The sequence below is a fragment of the Triturus cristatus genome, chromosome 9 (genome assembly GCF_964204655.1).
Source record: "Triturus cristatus chromosome 9, aTriCri1.1, whole genome shotgun sequence".
NCBI lineage: Eukaryota > Metazoa > Chordata > Amphibia > Caudata > Salamandridae > Triturus > Triturus cristatus.
In genome coordinates, this window is record NC_140592.1 from 230,366,756 (window position 1) to 230,388,595 (window position 21,840).

Here is a 21,840-nt window from a genome sequence, read left to right on the forward strand (position 1 = left end):
AGTGGGCCTTCTTTGAGCGGGTGTTAGGGTTGATATAAACATTAAGAAGAAGAAGAGAACGCTGATTATTCCATGCACTGATTTTAACACCAAGTAACCAGTCTTCGTCAAAGGTCAGTATCTCAATCGGGCCTTTTAGGTTATTTGAAACGTATATCGACAGGCCGCCTTTAGGATGGCCGTAGAGACAGGATCTAATTGCCGGTTTCCAGAATTCCATGAAACCAATAACTGGGCTAGATTGAGATGCCCAGGTTTCTTGAAGTGCAATTAGGTCATGACCGAAGATGAAAGAATGGATCTCTAAGTTAAGAAGTTTCTGAGAAAGACCACTAATATTCCATGAACATAGGGAGAGCAGAGACTGTGGCTGGGGGAACAGAGTGATTGAGGGGGGATGTAAAGGGGATCCTGACTGAGTAATGATATGATGAGACTGTGAGAGAACTATAACGAATTGTATTGAAGTTTCATGAAAGGCAGTGAAGGGTGGTACTGCTGCAGAGTTAAGTTTTTCTTCAACCTGAGGGCAAAAATGGAGAGCCTGATAGGGACTCGTCTCAGCACCTGCTTTTTGGAGCACTGGCAGGACCCGTCCCACTTAAAGCCCCACCTCACACCATCATTCAACTCTATATAAGCCACATCTGAGGAAATGGGAGACAATACGTGAGACCCTTTATCATATATGAGAACTATTTAATGGGACAGAAATATATTTTTTTCTGCAACAAAGCAATGGGTGTTTACAATCCATTCCTGATATTCAAAAATATGTGGCGACTCTTTTAACAGCTTCTCTTTTCGTCTTACACACATACACAGCCCCAAAAACCGACTTCAATTCAAGCTGATGTATACATGTTTTTATTAAGTGAAGGACACGTCATGTAGTAACACTCGCTGAAATACAGATACAGCATTTTGACTTTTAAAAATTTGGCAAATGATCAACACGCACCTGTATGAGGCAAATTGAATTATGAACTCTCCAGGTAGGACCAGAATTCTACTGCACTTGGAGGAATCTTTCAACAGATGTAACTACTAGTGTGCACCAGGGTCATCTGAAGACATGTATTCATACACTCCAACAGGATGGCACCAGAATGTTTGCTCACACAGCTTTTGCCAATTTTGGATGCTTGGCACTGGGACTGGTCATTGGTGGAACAAATATGTGTAACAGTACAGTTGGCAAATTCCCGTGATACTTTGTGCATGCAGCAAATGGCTAGAAGTAGAAAACTGGCACCAAAGGCAGGTGCCATCTGTGGACCGGCACTTATACGTTTGGCACATTAGTTCGGTGAGTAGTTGTAGTGGCACATTTGGCATGCTTCCTCAATTGGCATCCATAGTTCCATGGACATGTTACATTTTTTTAATACCTCTTCGTGAGCTGATACGTTCCATTTTGGATGGCACTGTTACACAAAGCACATTTTCTTTCGTACAGACGCTAGCTGATTTCAACAAGCTTCTTCTGCAATCAATATAGTTCCTCGTTCTTAAATAATGGTAGGATTGGCGACACTGGTTTGGCATATATTGTACTCGGTTCTGAATGTAGGTTAGAGAGGGTGGCATAAACCTAACTTTGAAGTGGACGTGTCAATCAACGAGTTAACCCAGAGTGACACCTAAGGCGAGGGTGGACCACTGGCTCCAGATGAGTCCAATGGGGTTACTAGTAGTCCAGGGCGCAGATAAGAGCCACGCCCCTCTTGATCCAATGTCTCTGTATTTTTTTGCTTGGAATCTCCACTGCAATGACATAATTGGTGGAATGGCCAGTGGTTGACAGCGTACCTGAAAGGAACAAAATGCATTTCGATTAATACATCTTTGATTATCCATGACTATCATTTCCCTAATAACATATCTGGATGATGCTAACACACACAGAAAGTTTGGCCATAGACTGCTCAACAAATACATCTACAGTGGATAACGTTAAACAAGGGGTACACCATAAATAAAATTAAATATGACTTTAAAACATTCTTGATACGATATGGGCCATAGGTTACCAGAATGAAAGTTCTGGAATGATTAAAGTGGATATGCATACTAAGAAAAAACATTGCCAAACTTCCATTTACCTACTTTGTAATATGCATGTGATAAACAATAGAAAGGCAAGCGCTGGGACGGAAAAGTCCCTTGCATAGTGATGGACGCGTACCCCTGCTTTTAGTGCCCCAGTTGCAATGATGTCTGGATCCCTGGTGCTGATCTTTGTTGTCATGGGCGAACACGGATCATGCATGTGTGCCATGATATAGGCCTGTCTCATGCATTGAGGTCTCGTTGACCCAGGAGGGCTGCCCAAAGCGCTACCCTCATAGTGGTGAAAGGATATTGCCTTTGCCAGGATTTAAGTAGCACATGCACACTCATACCATGTAGTTATCAGTAGAAGTTTAGTTCATGTGCTGAGAACATGAACTAAAGTTTACCATATGGACTCTTCTCTGTAAGGGAAATAGAGATCTGAGGAACAGCGCCGGGCGATATTTCTATTTTGCCGAGTGATTTTGATTATTAGCAGAAGTGACCAGGTCTTTCTACCTGTGTCACAGGATTGAGGCCTACAGGCTCACTTATGTAAAGTTCCGGTGCTGTGTGCTAATTCACCTTTGGCCTACATCAAGTTAGTATTTAGTGCTGTGCAGCACACAAGTGGTGTCATGTGTGTGCTGTGTGTACGTTGGCCTTTAAATTGTACAATACATGGAAGATTCTGTGTTCCATTGTGGAAGACCCCGAGCTGACTGGAGGGGCTTGAGGAGGTACAGAAAGCCCCACAGACATATTTTTGGATTGCTACATTCCTGTGAGCTGGGAGGGACACACACTGAAGGAAGGAGAGCCAGGCTGTTCAGGTAGCGTTCATTGGGAAGGGTCTTGGGCATTTCTCAGGAAGGATATGGAGCTGATAAAAGAGTCATAAAGAGAAGGGCTGGGGCTTAGGGGTAACTTTGATGCACCTATCAATGTTGCTGACATCGAGATATTAACCTCTAGCCATTCCCTTGGTCTGTGTTGTGGGGCTATCTATTTAGAGCCACTCCTGCTGTGACAGACTGCTTTCTTGATAAAGGGCAGGGCAGAGGAGAGGTGTGGGAAGCTTGCTCTGTATATATTATACCAAAGTGATATATAGTGTGCACTGAGTCCAGGGAGTCCCCAGGGGTGTAACAGAGGCTAAATTAGGTAAGTACTAACAGCTCTCTTTGTGGTAGTATGGGTGAGCAGTTAGGCTTATCCAGAGGGTGTGTTAAGCATTTATTGTACTTACTCAATCAAGACTGATGGTACACACTCAGAGACTGAATCCAGACCAATTAGGTAAGTATAAAAAGGACTGATGGCACACACTCAGAGACTAAATCCAGACCAATTAGGTAACTATAAAAAGGTATACTTATGTTTTATTTTAAGAACCAAGCAGGACTTGGCACATGCAAGTAAAATATACTCTCAAATGCAAGACTTCACAAGGAAATGCAATTGTGGTTGAATTTGCGATAGTTACAGGGTGGCATTGAGTCAAAAAGCAGTTTACATTACCCAATAATGACGTTTACAATACTTTTTGATTACTTTTAATTACTTTGACTACTGGGGGGGGTATGCCTAGATACCACACAGAGGGATCTCACACTACAAGGTAAGACTTTTCTTGGTTTAAGTCATACTGACATTTTTCTCCATACAAAACACAGTTCAACACTTAGAGCATTTTAGGGTTCTTTTAGTTGTGGGGGTTAGGACCAAGGTTCCCCAAGGTCTAGGTAGGCACTCAAGTTACACCACCAGCGGTACAGGGGCGGCCGGATGCAGAGTGCAAGGGCCCAATGTTAGCCAATGAGGCTAAGGGGGCCTTCAGTTAGGGACTGCTTACGAGCAGGCCACTCAGGTGTGGGAGCAAAGCTACAGATGTTAAGGTCAACACTATAGGGTCCAACAATGGAGCTGCACCACCAGCGGCACAGGAGTGGCCGAGTACAGGGTGCAGGAAGACGTTGGGGAGCCTGTGATTCTCAATGGAGACCTAAAGTTCAGCAAAGTAACGGCAGGCATGGGCAGGGAAACTTCCTGAAGGTGACCACTGGCTGGAGAGGTAAGTTGGGATCTTGGGGGATGCTTGGACACCATCGGTCGGGCCCCCTAAGGCCGGGGTGTAGAGGTGTCTTTTGGGGTCGGGTTTCTTTACCAGCTCCGATCGGGGGGACCTTTCAGATTGAGGCTGCAGGCGTCGTCTTGAAGCTTGAGGGAGGTCGGGGATCACCAGATCCCAGCTCAGCATATCTGGGGATACCTCCTTGTGGAATTGGGCCACTCAGACTCAGGCCGTGGGAGCTGGGTGCAGAATCGTGGAGTCGCAGGAATCTGGTTTCTGGTCTTGAAGTCTTTGTTGAGCAAATCCGGTGCTTATGGGAGACAAAGTCTGTAAGGTGAGTGCAGGGCAGGTCCTCCAGGCTCTGGGGCGCTGCTGGATGCTGGACACACCGCTTTCTTTGCTGTAGGCAGATCGGAGTCGGGACAGGCCAGTAGGGATGGGGCCAAAGCAGTAGGTGTCCTCTTCTTCCTGGGTCAGCACGGTCCTCCGTCTTTCTTCCTCGAATCTGAGGAGGCAAGGTTCAGGGTTGGCCCTAAATACTAAATTTAGGGGCGTTTAAAGGGGTGTGCAGGTCGGGACCAATGGGTCCCTTCCTTGGGGTGGGTACACCCCCTAATATTCCACCCTCCAGTGGAAGGGGGCATGAACCTCTTCCTAATTGGCTGAGTCCCCTCATCTTCAAGATGGAGGGGACTGAGATGTGTGCTTTACCTCACCTCCCCCACCTGAAGAGCGGGGTTGGCAAAGGTGGGCACACCTCTCTTTCTAGCTTGGTTTTCCCACTGATTCTCCCACCAAAAGTGGGGGGTAGAACCGGTGAGAGCCAGTTGCTGGGCGCAGCAGGAGGCAGGGACAGCTCCCAAAGGTGGCAGGCCATTGAAGCTGCCCCTTTGTGGACCCAGCCCATCCTGGGGGAGGAGGTCTGTGCCTCGGCCCAGGATGGGCTTTGTTTCTGGACCAAGAGAGCAGAGGCTCTCTACCCAGGGGTCCAGAAACCAGTCTGGTGTAGCAAATGGCGGGCAGGCATTCAGGAACCACACCAGTGCTGGTAGTTTTTCAGGGGGCATCTCTAATATGCCCTCTGAGTGCATTTTACATCAAATCCCACACTGGCATCAGTGTGGTTTTAATGTGCTGAGAAGTTTGCTACCAAACTTTCCAGTTTTTAGTAAAGCCATTAGGGAGCTGTGGAGTTCGTAATGACCAACTCTCAGATAATATACTCTTTTGGGCTGTACTACACTTTCAACCTATAAGGATGGACTTAGACACTGTGGGGGTACAGGGCTCATGGCACTGTACCCTCACCTGAGGAATAGTGCATCCTGTTAAAGGGGTGACTTACCTAGGCCTTAAGCAGTGTTGCAGGCATGGCACACAGGGATGTGTGCCATGTCGACTCTTCACTTTTCTCTGCACCAAAATACACAGCCTGCAATGGCAGTGTGTGGGTGTTAAGGTAGAGGACATCTAAGGATGGCACAATAGGTGCTGCAGCCTTTAGAGGCATTCCCTAGTTACAGTGCCCTTGCTACCCATGGTAACTTTTTACAAGGGCCGACCGTGGCCAGGTATTTGCCAATTGTGGGTACAAAGGTGCCATTTTGGGAAAGAACACAGGCATGGGAACCTGGTTGGCAGGGACCCAGGGCACATCAAGTCAGGTTGCATCAGATGTCAGGTAACAAGTAGGGGGGAACCATGCAAAAAGGGGCACTGTCCTACAAGAGGGCACTTCAAAAGGAAGCATATCCCACAACACAAACGTCAAAGACGCAGACCCCAAATCACATTTGGTATCTGGAAATAGATTATAAGAAGGGGTGCTCAAGGCCTCCATAATTGTCAAGCAGCCAGCTGGGCTGTGCAAGGAGGAAAAGCTCTGCAAGACTTCTGCCTGTGACCAGAGCTAGAAGCTAAGGTCTACTAGTCTCCCAGCTGGGCAAGGGTACATCACCCAGGGAAATCCAAAACCACCTGTCCCTGAAACCTTTAGCACCAGCGCCTGCTTGCTTGCCAAGAACAGTGTGTCCTGTGAGGAAGAGGAGAGTGCTTGGAGGTAACGCGCTACATTGGGGATCCTCTCCAGTGGATCCCTGTAGCGAGGTGTGAGGAAACAGCTGCTGCACTGATCGGGTCATCGATCATGTGCAGGTTCAAGTCGGAGCTCTGTATGCTAGAGAGGGCCACCATGAAGTTAGGCAAAGTTGGCATCACTGCCCCGCTAATCTGGCCATCGTCAGTGTGTAGAGTAAAGTCTGTGACCTTGTATTCCAGAGGTGGCCGATGTAAAGTTTACTGCTGCACTGAATGGACCGCCGCCCACGTGTGAAGTGAAGTCGGAGTCCCGTATGCCAGAGGGGACTGCAGTGAAGACTAATGCCATGCTGATCGGACCGTACCAGTGTGGGGAGTGAAGTCAACAACCCTGAATGCCAGAGGGAGCCACCATAAAGATTACAGCTGTGTCAATTGGGATATAGCTCATGTGCGGAGTGAAGTCGGTGACTCCATACACCATATCCCTGTATCTACCTCCCCTCAATAAGCCTTGGATTGACCGACTCACTCTACTACTCAGAGACAAGAGCTGAAGGGGGACTTGGCCCAGTTGCTCAAGATCCATAGTAATTCTGGCCCCGGGACATCAGGAGTAAAAGACCTCAACCCACACGATTGGTCCCAGTAGCTACTGCTTGCCTCGTGGCCCTCTGAAAAGGGTTCTGACAGAGTGCTTAAAGAGGACACTACAATAACTTAAAAACATATACAAGAAGTTTTACTTACTAGAAAAAAATTAGAGTAAGCAGAGACCAAATTGTCATTTAAAGGTAGCTTGCTGCTCTAGAGTCCCTCAAAGATGTGCAGTGTCAGTCAGCATCAGTTCATTTTGATGGGCAAGTTAGATGAAGGACTTTCAGCACCATTTTCTTGGCCAGTCTCCTGGCCTTACTAGTGAGGTGGGTGGCTTGCTATGTTTTTTTCCAATAAACCTTTTATTAGTATTTTGGTGCATATCAACCAAACATATTGTAACAAAGTAATACAGCGGATTTAAATATTCAAAATGTGTTATTGAGACAAGCTTTAAAATTCGTCATCATGATCCGTTCTATATGGTTCTGTGCCACACCATATATGGTGCTTAGTTTTGGACCTTCAGGATGAAGAGCCAACTTCAAGAGTACCTTTGCATAAACAGAATTGGAAAAGAAAAGGAAAAATAGGAACAAACATACTTAAACCCAGCCATCCCACTCCCAAAAATCTCACCTCATAACTAACAAAATAGTTTTTCTTATCATCAAGGCTAGGCCCACGGGAATCTTGAATTACAAGTGCATTATTATGATAGGGTTGACTCAGATGTTAGGGGAATGTATCCATAGTGAGCACAGTGTATGAGATGTGTTGCTCAATTTTCCTATAGGGGAGTTATGTCCTCAGGGAGTAACCCCCGTTTAGTCTTGTCAAGGTGACCATGAATCTAAGTTGTGGGGGCGTCATCTCTGTTCTGCAAAGTAGTGAAGGTTTGTGTCCCAGTACATCGCTAGAGGTTGTTTCCTCAACCCCATTTCCTCCCTGCGGAGGCCTGGTGTCTCCGCCTCTGCCTCCTTTTAGGACTTCAGTTCTCCATTGTATATTAGAGGGCGGCATAGGAGACTTCCATCTCATCGCCACAGCTCTATTGGCTTGTAGTAATGACAGAACAATACATCTTGCTCTGGCTTTTTTGTTTTCAGGGCGGGGAAATGAACGTTGGAGACAGTGCTGTGCGGCGAAAACAACAGTGTGATCTCTGGTTTGAGCATTATCAAATAATATTGCTCCCCAGAATGCGCGTATTTGTGAAGCATATCAGCCTTGGACACATGCCAGAATAGACATGTACCTGCTGCAATTCGATATAAAAGAAGTAATCTGTGGGAAGTTAAGAATGCTCTATGCAAAAAAGTGGATTTGGATGGAATTTAAGCAGTGATATACTAGACTTTACAGTGATATACTAGGGGTTTTCAACCAATAGTCATAATAAAATATCTGCTTCAAGGAATCCTTTCATTTATTTCTAAGCTGTGCCAGGGCTGTTAGAGGGACTCGTTGAAATGCCCTAAATAGCAAAGTAACCAGGCGTCTGCGATTCCCCTATGGTACGGAGTGCATGGAGAAGATGAACTGTGGCAGGTCCTTGGTCCCTAATGTGTCAGTGAATAGTCAGTTCTTGCTTGATAGTGCAATATATCAAAAAGATAATGCTATGCAAGCCATACTATTCTTGTAACTCTGGGAAGTTCAAAAGGTTCCCATTGAGAATAAATCCCCAAGTGTTGTAACCCCAGTATCTGTCGATGCCGACAGTGTTCTAGATGTGAGTATACCATGTCCTGCAGGCAGTCCCATGAGAGGGACATGGTTCCATAGTGTACTAGAATCCCCATTTCAGCAAACCATTGCTGTGTTTAGGAAAAGTGAATAAGACCCGTGATGGGCAGCATCTTGTCTCCCATTGATGATGGCCAGCCAAGCCAAAATCCTACCCTTTGGAGTTGTGCCACCAAATGATACTGAAAAAAGTCTGGTGCTCCTTTGCCAACCCCTGTGGTTGAAAGACTTAGCTCATACTATGCCACTCTTCTTCTGTCCTTCCCCCATATAAGATGTACTAACAGAGAATCGAGCTCGGGAATATTCAGGCAGGCAGTGGGGAATGACAACCGAGAGGTTGGCAAAAAAGTAAACAATGCAAAGTAACATCACTATTTTAGATAGGGCATATTTGGCCCATCATGGTCAGTAGGACGGTGGGCCAAAACAAGATCTGAGAGTGCAACGATCAAACAGTTGCCCTCAAGTTGTCCACCTTCCATGATGTATCTGAATGCGTAGATATTTAAAGGCGAGGGAGGGCCGTTGTATAGTTCCAACGCCCTCTTGACTAAATCGTTCCAGGAGATTATTCCTAAAGGGGAATGTAAGGGATTTATAATAATTGACATTAGGTCCGGATATTTTGCTGAATTCCTCCCCCTGTTCCAAGTCAAGGAACAGTCATGCCAATCGAGGCCACATCAGGGCACATCCTCCATAACTGAGAAGAGTCATCTGATTTTAAGAGAGGTTTTATGCTGGGATAAACCCCTTATGTGGCCCAGACCCGGTAGAAGTGGCAGGATGAGATCCGCTATCATTTTTCTCAGAATGTTATGACTTTCTATAAATGTAATCAAGAGAATCATGATGGTGAAGAAAAAGTTATGCACATTCAGTAACTTTGGCTAAAGGGACACTGTATGTCAACAGATTATTTGTCTATAAAATATTGCATATACAGGCGGGATTATTTCAAATATCACAGCAGCAGGCTGGAATATAAGATTCTTGTTCTGTGCTGTGGTGATGTAGAGTGGTGGTACTTTTGTTGCAGGCTTTGGACGATATGGCTCCGATGTGGCAGTATAAATGCTACATGTTGGATTTACGCCACCAAATATACTGGGAAAAGTTTGGTCTTCCCATGCCACTCCCTGTGGTCGGAAGCCTTAGCGTGGACAATTCACTCTTCTTCTGTCCTTCCCAAATATCAGATGTACAAACAGAGAATCTAGCTCACAAAATATTCTGTAGGGGGCATGGGGGACTGTGAGAAGTTGGCCTGGCATATGCTGGTCACTAGTTATAGTGGCCACCTTGCACCAGTCCAATTCGACTCTTATGGTAGATAGGTTTAAGACAACCTTTTAAAGAAAGCTATCCTAGTGGTAGCTGTGGAGAGCAGCCTTCAGGCTAAGTCTCTGAGGGATGTAAAGCAGCTTGTTTTACCTTATAATCTCTTGAATTACCAAATGAAAAGGACACCACACAGGTATATATATCAAATATATATGTATTTATTTCTAGATACACTCTACTAATCTCTTTATGAGATTAGAACCCAGATACACATTCAAATGTCAACAGTTAAGCACAAATATGGCTGGAGCCCTAGGGGCGTACCAGACCATATACTAAGAAAATGGTTTAACAAAGTCGACTTGCAAAATGACAAAGCCTAGGGCCTTGGGAATCGCTGGGGCTTCACAACTGCAGTGTTAGCAGGTAAGTAACAAGCCCACGGGAGATGCGTGCAGTGTCTAAACACAGCCGCGGGTTTCCTATAGGTTACAATGGAGCAAGTCGCGGTTTGTATTTTAAAGTTTTAGGGCACTTCGAAGAAGTCAACAAGCAAGCCACTTACAGGGTAAGTAATTCGAGGGCCAACACACACTTGGGCACCAGAGTGTACGAGTTACCTCACCCAGGGAAGCCGGGTGCATAGGTGTCTTTTGGTGTCGGGTCGCGATGCTGTTTTCAATGGAGACCAATGAAGACTTGCTGCTTGAGACGACTGAAGAGGTGTCCGCTGGAATCCGAAGGTGGATTGAAGATGAAGAGGACCTGAAAATTGAGGGGACAGTATTCACAGTCACTTGCCAGTGACCGGTGGCCAGCAAGATGGATGACCACAGATGTTGCGTCGTTTCAGGTCGTCGATGGTGATTTGTCTCTTTGCTCACGAGTTTCAGGAGGGATCGACGATGACCAGCAGCTGGATTCTGAGTGTCCCACGACGTCTGCAGCTGATGACGGTGTCGGCAACCGGATTGGAGCCAACAAGCCTTGGCAACTGCAAGTCTCGTGTGGACTGAAGATAGTCGGTGATGCAGACCAGCAAGGTCTGATGGACTTACCCAGCGAGGGTAAGTGAGGGCAGGCCCGGAGCAACCAGGAGAGCCCTTGAAGTTGGTTAGAAAGTCTTCGGGAGAGTCACTAGCCAACGGGCAAGTAACCGCAAAGACGCCTTCACAGGAAAAGTTTCACAGGAGCCCACGGTCACTCGGGACAGGGTAGGCCGCTGATTTTTGGAACCAGACCTGCTAGGGACTTGGGCCATAAATGGTCCAAAGCACAAGTTCGTAGAACGTTGTTTAGGGTTTGCACTCGAAATCAGTGCACGGTTCCCAGGTATTGCTGTTCCCCGTCACTCATGGGGTCCAGACTCCACAGCTTCGCTGGGGACTCAAAATGGCCGTCGAGAGGTCAGGCAATCTGCTTCTGGAACCGCAGGGACTTCGGACTCCGGCGGGAGCGGTGAAGTTTGCAACCGTTGATTTAGGTTATAGGTGCCTGCCAAGCAGGGGAGTCACTCCTTGACTCCAAGGGAGATTCTTCAGTCTTCCAGAGATAGTGGAACGTCGAAGGGCCAGGATTCTTCTTTGTAGAGCGTAGTCCAGGGTAATCTGAATTGCATTGGCAATACTTGGTATCTTATAGTGAAGATAGGGGAGGGACTAGCTCTATGACCACTCCTCTAGGAGGGTCAGGGTAGTGGGTGGTTACACCCACTTCCCTTTGTCCAGTTTCGCGCCAGAGCAGGGGCAGGTAGCCCCTGAACCGGTTTGAGCTGGCATATGCACAGAGGAGCCTACTGCTCCCCCAGTGCAGGACTTCAAAGCACTCTAAGAGTGCACCCACCCAGCTCCAATACACTAAATCCTGTCTGGGAGGTGGTGACACCTCCCTGTGACAGGATACCTTTTGTTGGGCTTCCTCCACTGCGAGTTTCGGTCAGCAGCAGGAGGGCAGCCCAGTGTCTGTGCTGGTGGCATCCATTTTGTGATGCCAGGGCTCTAGAAGATTTCTACATGTCATCCCCTCTAGAAGAGTGGGATCATACTCCCACACCAGTTACTGGTGTGGGGGTATGATTCCAAGTTGTTTGACACCAAACACGACATGTTTTGATGCAGTCATTCCAAAGTTAGCATTTACCGCGAGGTTATAATGCACTTAAGAAGCACCCCCTCACATAGTAAACCAAGCACCCTGCCCTCAGGATTGTTAGGGCCTGCAAGAGGGGTGGCTGATAGGTTTATATGTGTGTGTATGGTGAGATATAGGAACCTATACCTCAGTGAGGAGTGCTAACACTACCTCACACAGGCTGCAGTAGCAGGCCTGTTGTGTCAGATTGAGAATGCTTCGCAGGAGTGGCATAATACATGCTGCAGCCCCTGGTAGGCCTGTGAAGTACCAATGCCCTAGGTACCTAAGGTACCATATACTAGGGGCTTATAAGGTACCACAGTATCCAATCACTAGTGCATCTAATATGAACACCACGTTGTTTAGAGAGATCAGAGAGACTGGGGCCCTGATTAGCAGGGACCCAGCCAGACTATAGCCAGAAACCAGTGTATACATCAGAAAAAAAGTGGGGGCAACATAAGTGCAGATCCTACTCTCCTACACAACCCCCCCCCCCAAACGCAGGGACATTAAACTAACCTTGACCAGTTGAGTCTTCATGTTCTAAGTGGAAATACCTTGAGAGTCCATCTGCATTGGCATGTTGGGTCCCAGGTCTATGTTCCACTGTATAGTCCATCCCCAGTAGGGAAATGGACCACCTGAGCAGTTTAGGATTTTCACCGTTCATCTGTTTGAGCCATAGGAGGGGCTTATGGTCAGTCTGAACTATGAAGTGAGTGCCAAACAAGTATGGCCTAAGCTTCTTCAGGGCCCACACCACAGCAAAGGCCTCCCTCTCAATAGCTGACCAACGTTTCTCTCTAGGGGTCAGCCTTCTGCTTATGAAAGCAACTGGCTGGTCTTGACCTTCATCATTAAGTTGAGGCAGTACAGCTCCCACACCCAGCTCTGAAGCATCTGTTTGAACAATGAACTTCTTTTTGTAATCTGGACTCTGTAAGATGGGGGCAGTGCACATTGACTGCTTGAGGTCACCAAATGCCTTTTGACAGCTAGCTGTCCACTGAACCTTTTTTGGCATTTTCTTGGAGGTCAGATCATTTACGGGGGTCACTATAGATCCATATCCCTTACCAAACCTCCTGTAATACCCAGTCAGGCCCAAGAAGGCTCTCACCTGTGTCTGGGTGGTTGGAGCTACCCATTCCATTATGGTCTGGATCTTGCTCTGCAATGGTTGAACCTGGCCTCCACCTACAAGGTGGCCCAGGTACACAACCTGACTCTGCCCTATCTGGCACTTAGTGGCCTTGATAGTGAGGCCTGCTTTCTGCAGGGCCTCCAGTACATTCCTGAGGTGGACCAGGTGATCCTGCCAGGTGGAACTAAAGACAGCAATATCATCAAGATAAGCTGAGCAATAGGTTTCCATACCAGTCAGGACTTTATTCACCAATCTCTGAAATGTGGCAGGTGCATTCTTCAAACCAAAGGGCATTACCACAAAGTGATAGTGCCCACCTGGGGTTGAAAATGCTGTTTTAGCCTTGGCATCATCAGCTAACTTGATTTGCCAATAGCCAGCTGTAAGGTCAAATGTACTGAGATACTTGGCTGAGGCCAAAGTGTCTATTAGTTCATCTGCCCTTGGTATTGGGTAGGCATCAGTCCTGGTGACTGCATTGAGGCCCCTGTAGTCAACACAAAACCTCATCTCTTTCTTACCACCCTGGGTGTGAGGTTTTGGCACAAGGACTACTGGGCTAGCCCAAGGGCTATCGGAGGGCTCAATAACACCTAGCTCCAACATTTTCTGGACTTTAGTCCTGATACAATCCCTGACATGGTCAGGTTGCCTGTAGATTTTACTCTTTACAGGCAGACTGTCTCCAGTGTCCACTTCATGGGTGCACCAGGAAGTCTGACTTGGGGTCAGGCTAAACATATGTCTAAACTGATGTAGCACTTGTCTACATTCAGTTTGTTGATATTCATTGAGGCTACTTGCCAAAGCAACACCATCAACTGATCCATCATCAGGGTTCTGTGAGAGCAGGTCAGGGAGAGGGTCACTCTCCTCCTCCTGGTCCTCATCAGTTGCCATGAGCAAGCTCATGTCAGCCGTGTCCACATATGCCTTAAGTCTGTTGACATGGAGTACCCTAAGGGGGCTCCTGGGAGTGCCAAGATCTACCAAGTAGGTGACCTCTCCCTTTTTCTCAACAATTGTATGGGGGCCACTCCATTTGTCCTGGAGAGCTGCTGGGTCCCTAGGCTCCAACACCCACACTTTCTGGCCTGGCTGGTAAACAGTCAGGACAGCCTTTTGGTCATGCCAAGCTTTTTGCGATTCTTGGCTTGCCTCAAGGTTTTTAGTGGCCTTCTTCATATACTCTGCCATCCTGGAGCGGAGACCAAGTACATAGTCCATCACATCCTGTTTGGGAGGTTTGAGAGGTAACTCCCATCCCTCCTTCACCAGACATAATGGTCCTCTAACAGGGTGCCCAAACAGAAGTTCAAAAGGGCTGTAGCCAACCCCCTTCTGTGGAACCTCCCTGTATGCAAACAGAAGGCAGGGAAGTAAAAGGTCCCATTTTCGCCTAAGCTTTTCTGGGAGGCCTTTAATCATTCCCTTTAGGGTTTTGTTGAATCTCTCAACTAACCCATTGCATTGTGGGTGATAGGGAGTAGTGAATTTGTAGTTGACACCACACTCCTTCCACATTGCAGTTAGATATCCTGACAAAGTTAGAACCTCTGTCAGAGATGACCTCCTTAGGGAAACCCACTCTGGAGAAAACTCAAATGAGGGCTCTTGCTACCACAGGAGCTGTGGTAGTCCTTAGGGGTATAGCTTCTGGATACCTGGTGGCATGATCCACTACCACCAGTATAAATCTGTGTCCAGATGCAGTTGGTGGGTCAAGTGGACCAACAATTTCAATCCCTACCCTTTCAAAGGGAACCCCCACCACAGGTAGTGGTATCAGGGGGGGCCTTTGTTGTGCCACCTGTCTTGCCACTGGATTGGCAAGTGACACAGGAGCGACAAAACTCCTTGGTGTCCTCAGACATGTGTGGCCAATGAAAATGTGTTACAAGCCTGTCCCAGGCCTTGTTTTGGCCCAAGTGTCCTGCTAATGGGATGTCATGTGCTAGGGTCAAGAGGAACCCCCTAAACGTCTGAGGAATTACCAACCTCCTGGTGGCTCCAGGGGTAGGATCTCTAGCCTCAGAATATAGGAGCCCCTCATCCCAATACACCTTATGGGACCCACTAGCACTCCCAGCAACCTCAGCAGCAGCCTGCTGTCTGAGGGGTTCAAGAGTGGGGCAGCACTGTTGCTCTTTGCTCAGATCTTCCCTGGATGGTCCCCCTGCCCCCAAGAACTCAACCTGACCAGGCGCAAGTGCCTCTGGGGCAGTTCCTTCTTCAGGATCTGCTTCTCCTCCCTCAGGAGGGGAATCTGAGATCTGAGACAGAGGGAAAGGCCCAGCCTTAACCCTACTGCTCCTCTTCTTGGGTAGCATCTGGTCCATAGTTTCAGGATCCAGAGCTGGTTCAGCTTTATGCATTTTGGCTTGTGACCTGGTCACAGCAAATACCTCTGCAGGTATGCCCAACATCTCAGCATGAGTCCATAATTCTACTTCAGACCAGGCTGAAGTCTCCAGATCATTGCCCAACAAACATTCGACAGGGAGGTCTGCACCGACTACTACCTTTTTTAGGCCAGTTACCCCTCCCCAGGAGAAATTCACAACTGCCAGGCTATGGTTGGTACTGGTGTTGCTTGCATTGGTTACCTGGTACATTTCACCCAGGATGATCTGTGCAGGGTCCACTAGATCCTCTGCCACAATGGTGACACTAGCACCTGTGTCCCTGAATGCCAAAGCCTGTTTGCCATTTCTGATAGGCTGCTGTTTGTACTTGCCCAGATTACTGGGGCTCACTAGGAAGGACATATCAAGGTCTACCTCACAAACTAGCAATGCCTGTGTTGGTACTTTGACTAGGCCAGAGTCCACATCAGAACCCAGGGTCAACCCTACTACACCCTTATTCTGAGTATTACCTCCACCAATGACTGCACTAGGTGGAACAGTTACCTTAGGGGCTGGAGTGGTGGTGGTTTGGTCTTTGGACTTGGTACAATCAGAAGTCCAGTGCCCTTTCTGTTTACAGAACTTGCACCAGGGCTTCTTTTGGCCTTTTCCCTTTGCAGATTGTGACTCCCCACCAGATGCAGATTTTTGGGGCCCTTGTGAAGACTTCTGGTCTTTAGATTTATCCCCACCTTTATCTGAGCCTTTAGGATCTTGCTTCTTAGTGTCACCACCTTGGTTCTGGTTTTTCTGCCTCACCCTGGTTCTGACCCATTTGTCTGCCTTCTTTCCCAATTCTTGGGGAGAGGTCAGATCAGAGTCCACCAGGTACTGATGCAACAACTGGTTCTGGCAATTATTAAGGATCTGTTCTCTCATTATAAGATTATATAATCCCTTAAAGTCAGTTACTCTACTACCAACCAGCCAACCTTCTAGAGCCTTGGTTGCACAATCAACAACGTCAGTCCAATCCTGAGTCTGTGCTTTCTGGGTGTCTCTGAACTTCAACCTGTACTGTTTAGTGGTTAAGCCAAACCCATCTATCGAAGCACTCTTCAGGGCTTCATAATCATTAGCATCCTCTTCTCTAACAGTGAGGAGCTTGTCTCTACCGTTATCTGAAAAGGAGAGCCACAAGATTGCTGCCCACTGTGTCTGGGGGACCTGTTGGACTCTACAGGCCCTCTCCATAGCAGTTATCCATTTGTGGATATCATCCCCACTCTGGTAGGGAGGAACAACCTTGGACAGGTTCCTATGGTCTGGAATGTAATCTCTGCCTCTAGGGACACTGTTGCTGCCACCAAGGGTATCTAACCCCTCCTTCTTAGAAGCTCTTTGGAGCTCGAAGGCTTCCCTATCTAAGGCCAATTGCTTGGTTCTGAGGGCAAGCCTAGCTTCCTCATACTGGAGCATCTTGAACCTTCTGTTAGAGGAGGTCTCTCTGGGATAGTGTGAGTTCCTCTGTGGAACAGATTCTCTTCCAGAGTGGTATGAATGGTCAGAGTCCCTTGAGGGGGACCTAGGCCTTTCTCCCACTTTGTCAGCTCTCTTAAGGAGAATTCCTCTGTTCTGTTCAGACCCTTCTGAGTCTGGCCCTTCAATCACAGACTCCAGGTCATCTTGATTTTCATCATCAGACCCAGAGACTATGGTTGACCCACTCCCTGATGCAGACCCACTAGCTCCTAGAGCCAGTTTCAGATCGTCTGCTACTAACAGATCTATCAATTGTTGTGAGGAGGGACTCCTGCCCACCCTCAGTTGTCTTTCAAAGCATAAGGCCTTCAGGTCAGTGTAGGCTATGTCTTTGTACTGAGATGGGGTGGACCCACTGGCTCCACCTTGGTGAGACATACTAGTGTTGTGCAGTGTTGTACTACCTACACTAGTTGAGGCCTACTGAACCTAGCTTGAGCTGTAGCAAGGGTGTGCTTATCCCTTCACAAACAGCTCTAAGTTCAGTAGAACTTATTGATACTAGCTTGACTTTATATGTACCTTGAGTACCTTTAGTGGTTTTCAGTTAGTAATTCAAATAGAGATTTTCTGGTAAAACAATGGCAAGCTGGAATCCCACACGCTGCCCACCAATGTGAGAAGTTGGCCTGGCATATGCTGGTCACTAGTTATAGTGGCCACCTTGCACCAGTCCAATTCGACTCTTATGGTAGATAGGTTTAAGACAACCTTTTAAAGAAAGCTATCCTAGTGGTAGCTGTGGAGAGCAGCCTTCAGGCTTAGTCTCTGAGGAATGTAAAGCAGCTTGTTTTACCTTATAACCTCTTGAATTACCAAATGAAAAGGACACCACACAGGGCTTCACTACTGCAGTGTTAGCAGGTAAGTAACAAGCCCACGGGAGACGCGTGCAGTGTCTAAACACAGCCGCGGGTTTCCTAAAGGTTACAATGGAGCAAGTCACGGTTTGTATTTGAAAGTTTTAGGGCACTTCGAAGAAGTCAACAAGCAAGCCACTTACAGGGTAAGTATTTCGAGGGCCAACACACACTTGGGCACCGGAGTGTACGAGTTACCTCACCCAGGGACGCCGGGTGCATAGGTGTCTTTTGGTGTCGGGTCGCGATGCTGTTTTCAATGGAGACCAATGAAGACTTGCTGCTTGAGACGACTGAAGAGGTGTCCGCTGGAATCCGAAGGTGGATTGAAGAGGAAGAGGACCTGAAAATTGAGGGGACAGTGTTCAAAGTCACTTGCCAGTGACCGGTGGCCAGCAAGATGGATGACCACAGATGTTGCGTCGCTTCAGGTCGTCGATGGTGATTTGTCTCTTCGCTCACGAGGTCCAGGAGGGATCGACGATGACCAGCAGCTGGATTTGGAGTGTCCCACGTTGCCTGCAGCTGATGACGGTGTCGGCAACCGAATTGGAGCCAATAAGATTTGGCAACTCCAAGTCTCGTGTGGACTGAAGATAGTCGGTGATGCAGACCAGCAAGGTCTGATGGACTTACCCAGCGAGGGTAAGTGACGGCAGGCCTGGAGCAAACAGGAGAGCCCTTGAAGTCAGTTAGAAAGTCTTCGGGAGAGTTACTAGCCAACGGGCAAGTAACCCCGAAGACGCCTTCATTGAAATAGTTTCACAGGAGCCCACGGTCACTCGGGACGGGGTAGGCCGCTGATTTTTGGAACCAGACCTGCTAGGGACTTGGGCCACAAATGGTCCAAAGCACAAGTTCGTAGAACGTTGTTTAGAGTTTGCAGTCGAAATCAGTGCACGGTTCCCAGGTATTGCTGTTCCTCGTCACTCGTGGGGTCCAGACCCCACAGCTTCACTGGGGACTCAAAATGGCCGTCGAGAGGTCAGGAAATCCGCTTCTGGGGCTGCAGGGACTTCGGATTCCGGCGGGAGCGGTGAAGTTTACAACCGTTGATTGAGGTTATAGGTGCCTACCAAGCAGGGGAGTCACTCCTTGACTCCAAGGGAGATTCTTCAGTCTTCCAGAGATAGTGGAACGTCGAAGGGCCAGGATTCTTCTTTGTAGAGCGTCGTCCAGGGTAATCTGAATTGCATTGGTAATACTTGGTATCTTATAGTGAAGATAGGGGAGGGACTAGCTCTATGACCACTCCTCTAGGAGTGTCAGGGTAGTGGGTGGTTACAGCAACTTCCCTTTGTCCAGTTTCGCGCCAAAGCAGGGGCAGGTAGCCCCTGAACCGGTTTGAGCAGTTATATGCACAGAGGAGCCTACTGCTCCCCCAGTGCAGGACTTCAAAGCACTCTAAGAGTGCACCCACCCAGCTCCAATACACTAAATCCTGTCTGGGAGGTGGTGACACCTCCCTGTGACAGGATACCTTTTGTTGGGCTTCCTCCACTGTGAGTTTCGGTCAGCAGCAGGAGGGCAGGCCAGTGTCTGTGCTGGTGGCATCCATTTTGTGATGCCAGGGCTCTAGAAGATTTCTACCGTTTAGTACAGTGGGTACATGTCATCCCCTCTAGAAGGGTGGGATCATACTCCCACACCAGTTACTGGTGTGGGGGTATGATTCCAAGTTGTTTGACACCAAACACGACATGTTTTGATGCAGTCATTCCAAAGTTAGCATTTACCGCGAGGTTATAATGCACTTAAGAGTATATGGTTTAACCGCATCCACAAACAGCAACAGAGAATAGACTCTGCCAGCTGCAGAGGGGTCCTGCTCATGCAGAAGCACCCCCTCACATAGTAAACCAAGCACCCTGCCCTCAGGATTGTTAGGGCCTGCAAGAGGGGTGGCTGATAGGTTTATATGTGTGTGTATGGTGAGATATAGGAACCTATACCTCAGTGAGGAGTGCAAACACTACCTCACACAGGCTGCAGTAGCATGCCTGTTGTGTCAGATTGAGAATGCTTCGCAGGAGTGGCATAGTACATGCTGCAGCCCCTGGTAGGCCTGTGAAGTACCAATGCCCTAGGTACCTAAGGTACCATATACTAGGGGCTCATAAGGTACCACAGTATCCAATCACTAGTGCATCTAATATGCACACCAAGTTGTTTAGAGAGATCAGTGAGACTGGGGCCCTGATTAGCAGGGACCCAGCCAGACTATAGTCAGAAACCAGTGTATACATCAGAAAAAAAGTGGGGGCAACATAAGTGCAGATCCTACTCTCCTACAGGGACGAGAACCAGGAGTTGGTGAAAAAGTATAGAAGGCGCAGTGACATCGCCATTTTAGGAATGGCAATATTGCATGTAGTAACTACAGAAATGCAATTGTGAATAGCTATAAGCTTATTCTTTTATGGATGGGTGTATGCCCTCCCTAACCCCCTATTAACCCCTCCTTACTGCTTTATTATTATATTAGTATTTCCATTTTCCAGCCACTCCCCACGTTGCTCCCACATTTACTGCTAAGACATAGGTGTATGTGTGTGAAACCTTTGCACAGAAAAGATAAGAGGAGGCATAGAGCTCCACAAGTACGTTACTGAATATAATGTTATAGAATGTGAGTATTACTACTGTACTACTACTAAACATACAACAAGATGCAGTTTATGACTAGGCCCCTTTATAGTAAAATGCTGCGTACCTCCTTTTGATTACTTCAGAACGAGAGGGCTTGAATTTTGCAGAATGTATTAAAATATCACAAGTTATCAATAGTGTATAAAGAATAAACTTTTAATCCTAACATGCTTTTGTATACTTTGTAAATGTATATTTGTTCCTTTTAGTTTATTCATTTTCCCTGTTATGTAGATTGGCAGGATTTCCCCTCATCATTTTCTATGTTGTCTTGTGTCTTCAAGTGGAAAGCAACATTTCCTCTTATTCTTCTCCTTTGCCTGCTACCGTTGTACAAACCTTGTCCTCCAAGTTTCATCAACTATTTGTCTACTTGTTACATTTATTCCAGTAATAGGAAAAATGTGGCATTAGACAACAGTAAAGGTAGCGAAAGATCAGTATTACAAGTGTTGTGGTACACTCACAAATTTTCACCCATCACAGAGGTGTAAATGCTCTGCCTGCTGATGTCAAAGGCTGGATGCAAGATAGTCTCTGAACGTTTTCCTTTAGCTTGCCTGTGGTATGGGGCCCACTCTCTGAAAGCAACAATCCCCTCATACAGGCTGTATGAGAGCCACAGAAGCAGGAAAGAAAAAGCCAGAAGCAGAAAACAACTCCTGGTAAAAGGTAAAGCTGACAATGAAAGAGAAATCTCTGAAACAATACTGAAAAAACACAGCTCAAGAAGGAACAGGCAGCAACAGGCCAGAAAGAACATGACTGAGGTACTATCACCACTAGAGGAGGAGCAAAATCCTACCAGAGACTTTGAATGCATTGAGATACAATGCAGTTATGACTGTTGAGATTGGTAGCCATGACTGATTGGGAACACAAGCTTAGATATAATATTAAGAAGCCAACTTGAATCCTTGGCATTAGTAAACGCTATTTCAGGACTGGATTCATACCAGGAGAGAATCAACAAGGTGTTTTTCATAGAAGGGGGCCACTCCGCTGAAGTAAGCCTTCTCAGGCTCTAAGGCATACCACCAAAACCTGAGTCACTTCTGAGCACTCCCAAAAAAACCTCCTACTGGCAGCAAAAATCAGCCCAGCCCGTGGACACAGAACAACAGCATCAAAATGGAGTCTGAACAGCGACTGCTTCAGAATGTGTGATGAGTCTCGGGATCACGTACTCCACAAAGTAGCTGCCTGTGCATCTGCCTCAGCAATAGGATCCTAATAGCTAAGGCGGGAACCCACAGACAAGATTGTGCCTGTGCTTCTAGAAAGATCTATGTAGACCCCGCAATTATGCTCTGTGTATTAGGCCATTGCAATGATGTGCAATGTTTTAAATGGTAACAA

General features: G+C 47.2%; 1 protein-coding gene across 1 annotated transcript in view; it reads right to left on the reverse strand.

The window, feature by feature from the left end:
- Positions 1-852: 852 nt before the first annotated feature.
- The window catches only part of DNAH1 (dynein axonemal heavy chain 1), a 1,256,292-nt gene continuing 1,235,304 nt past the window's right edge, over positions 853-21,840 (reverse strand). Inside the window, exon 78 of the mRNA XM_085624793.1 lies at positions 853-1,812. Within this exon, the coding sequence (XP_085480919.1) occupies positions 1,691-1,812 (122 nt within the window). The 3' untranslated portion in view covers positions 853-1,690. The remainder of the gene's footprint in view (positions 1,813-21,840) is intronic.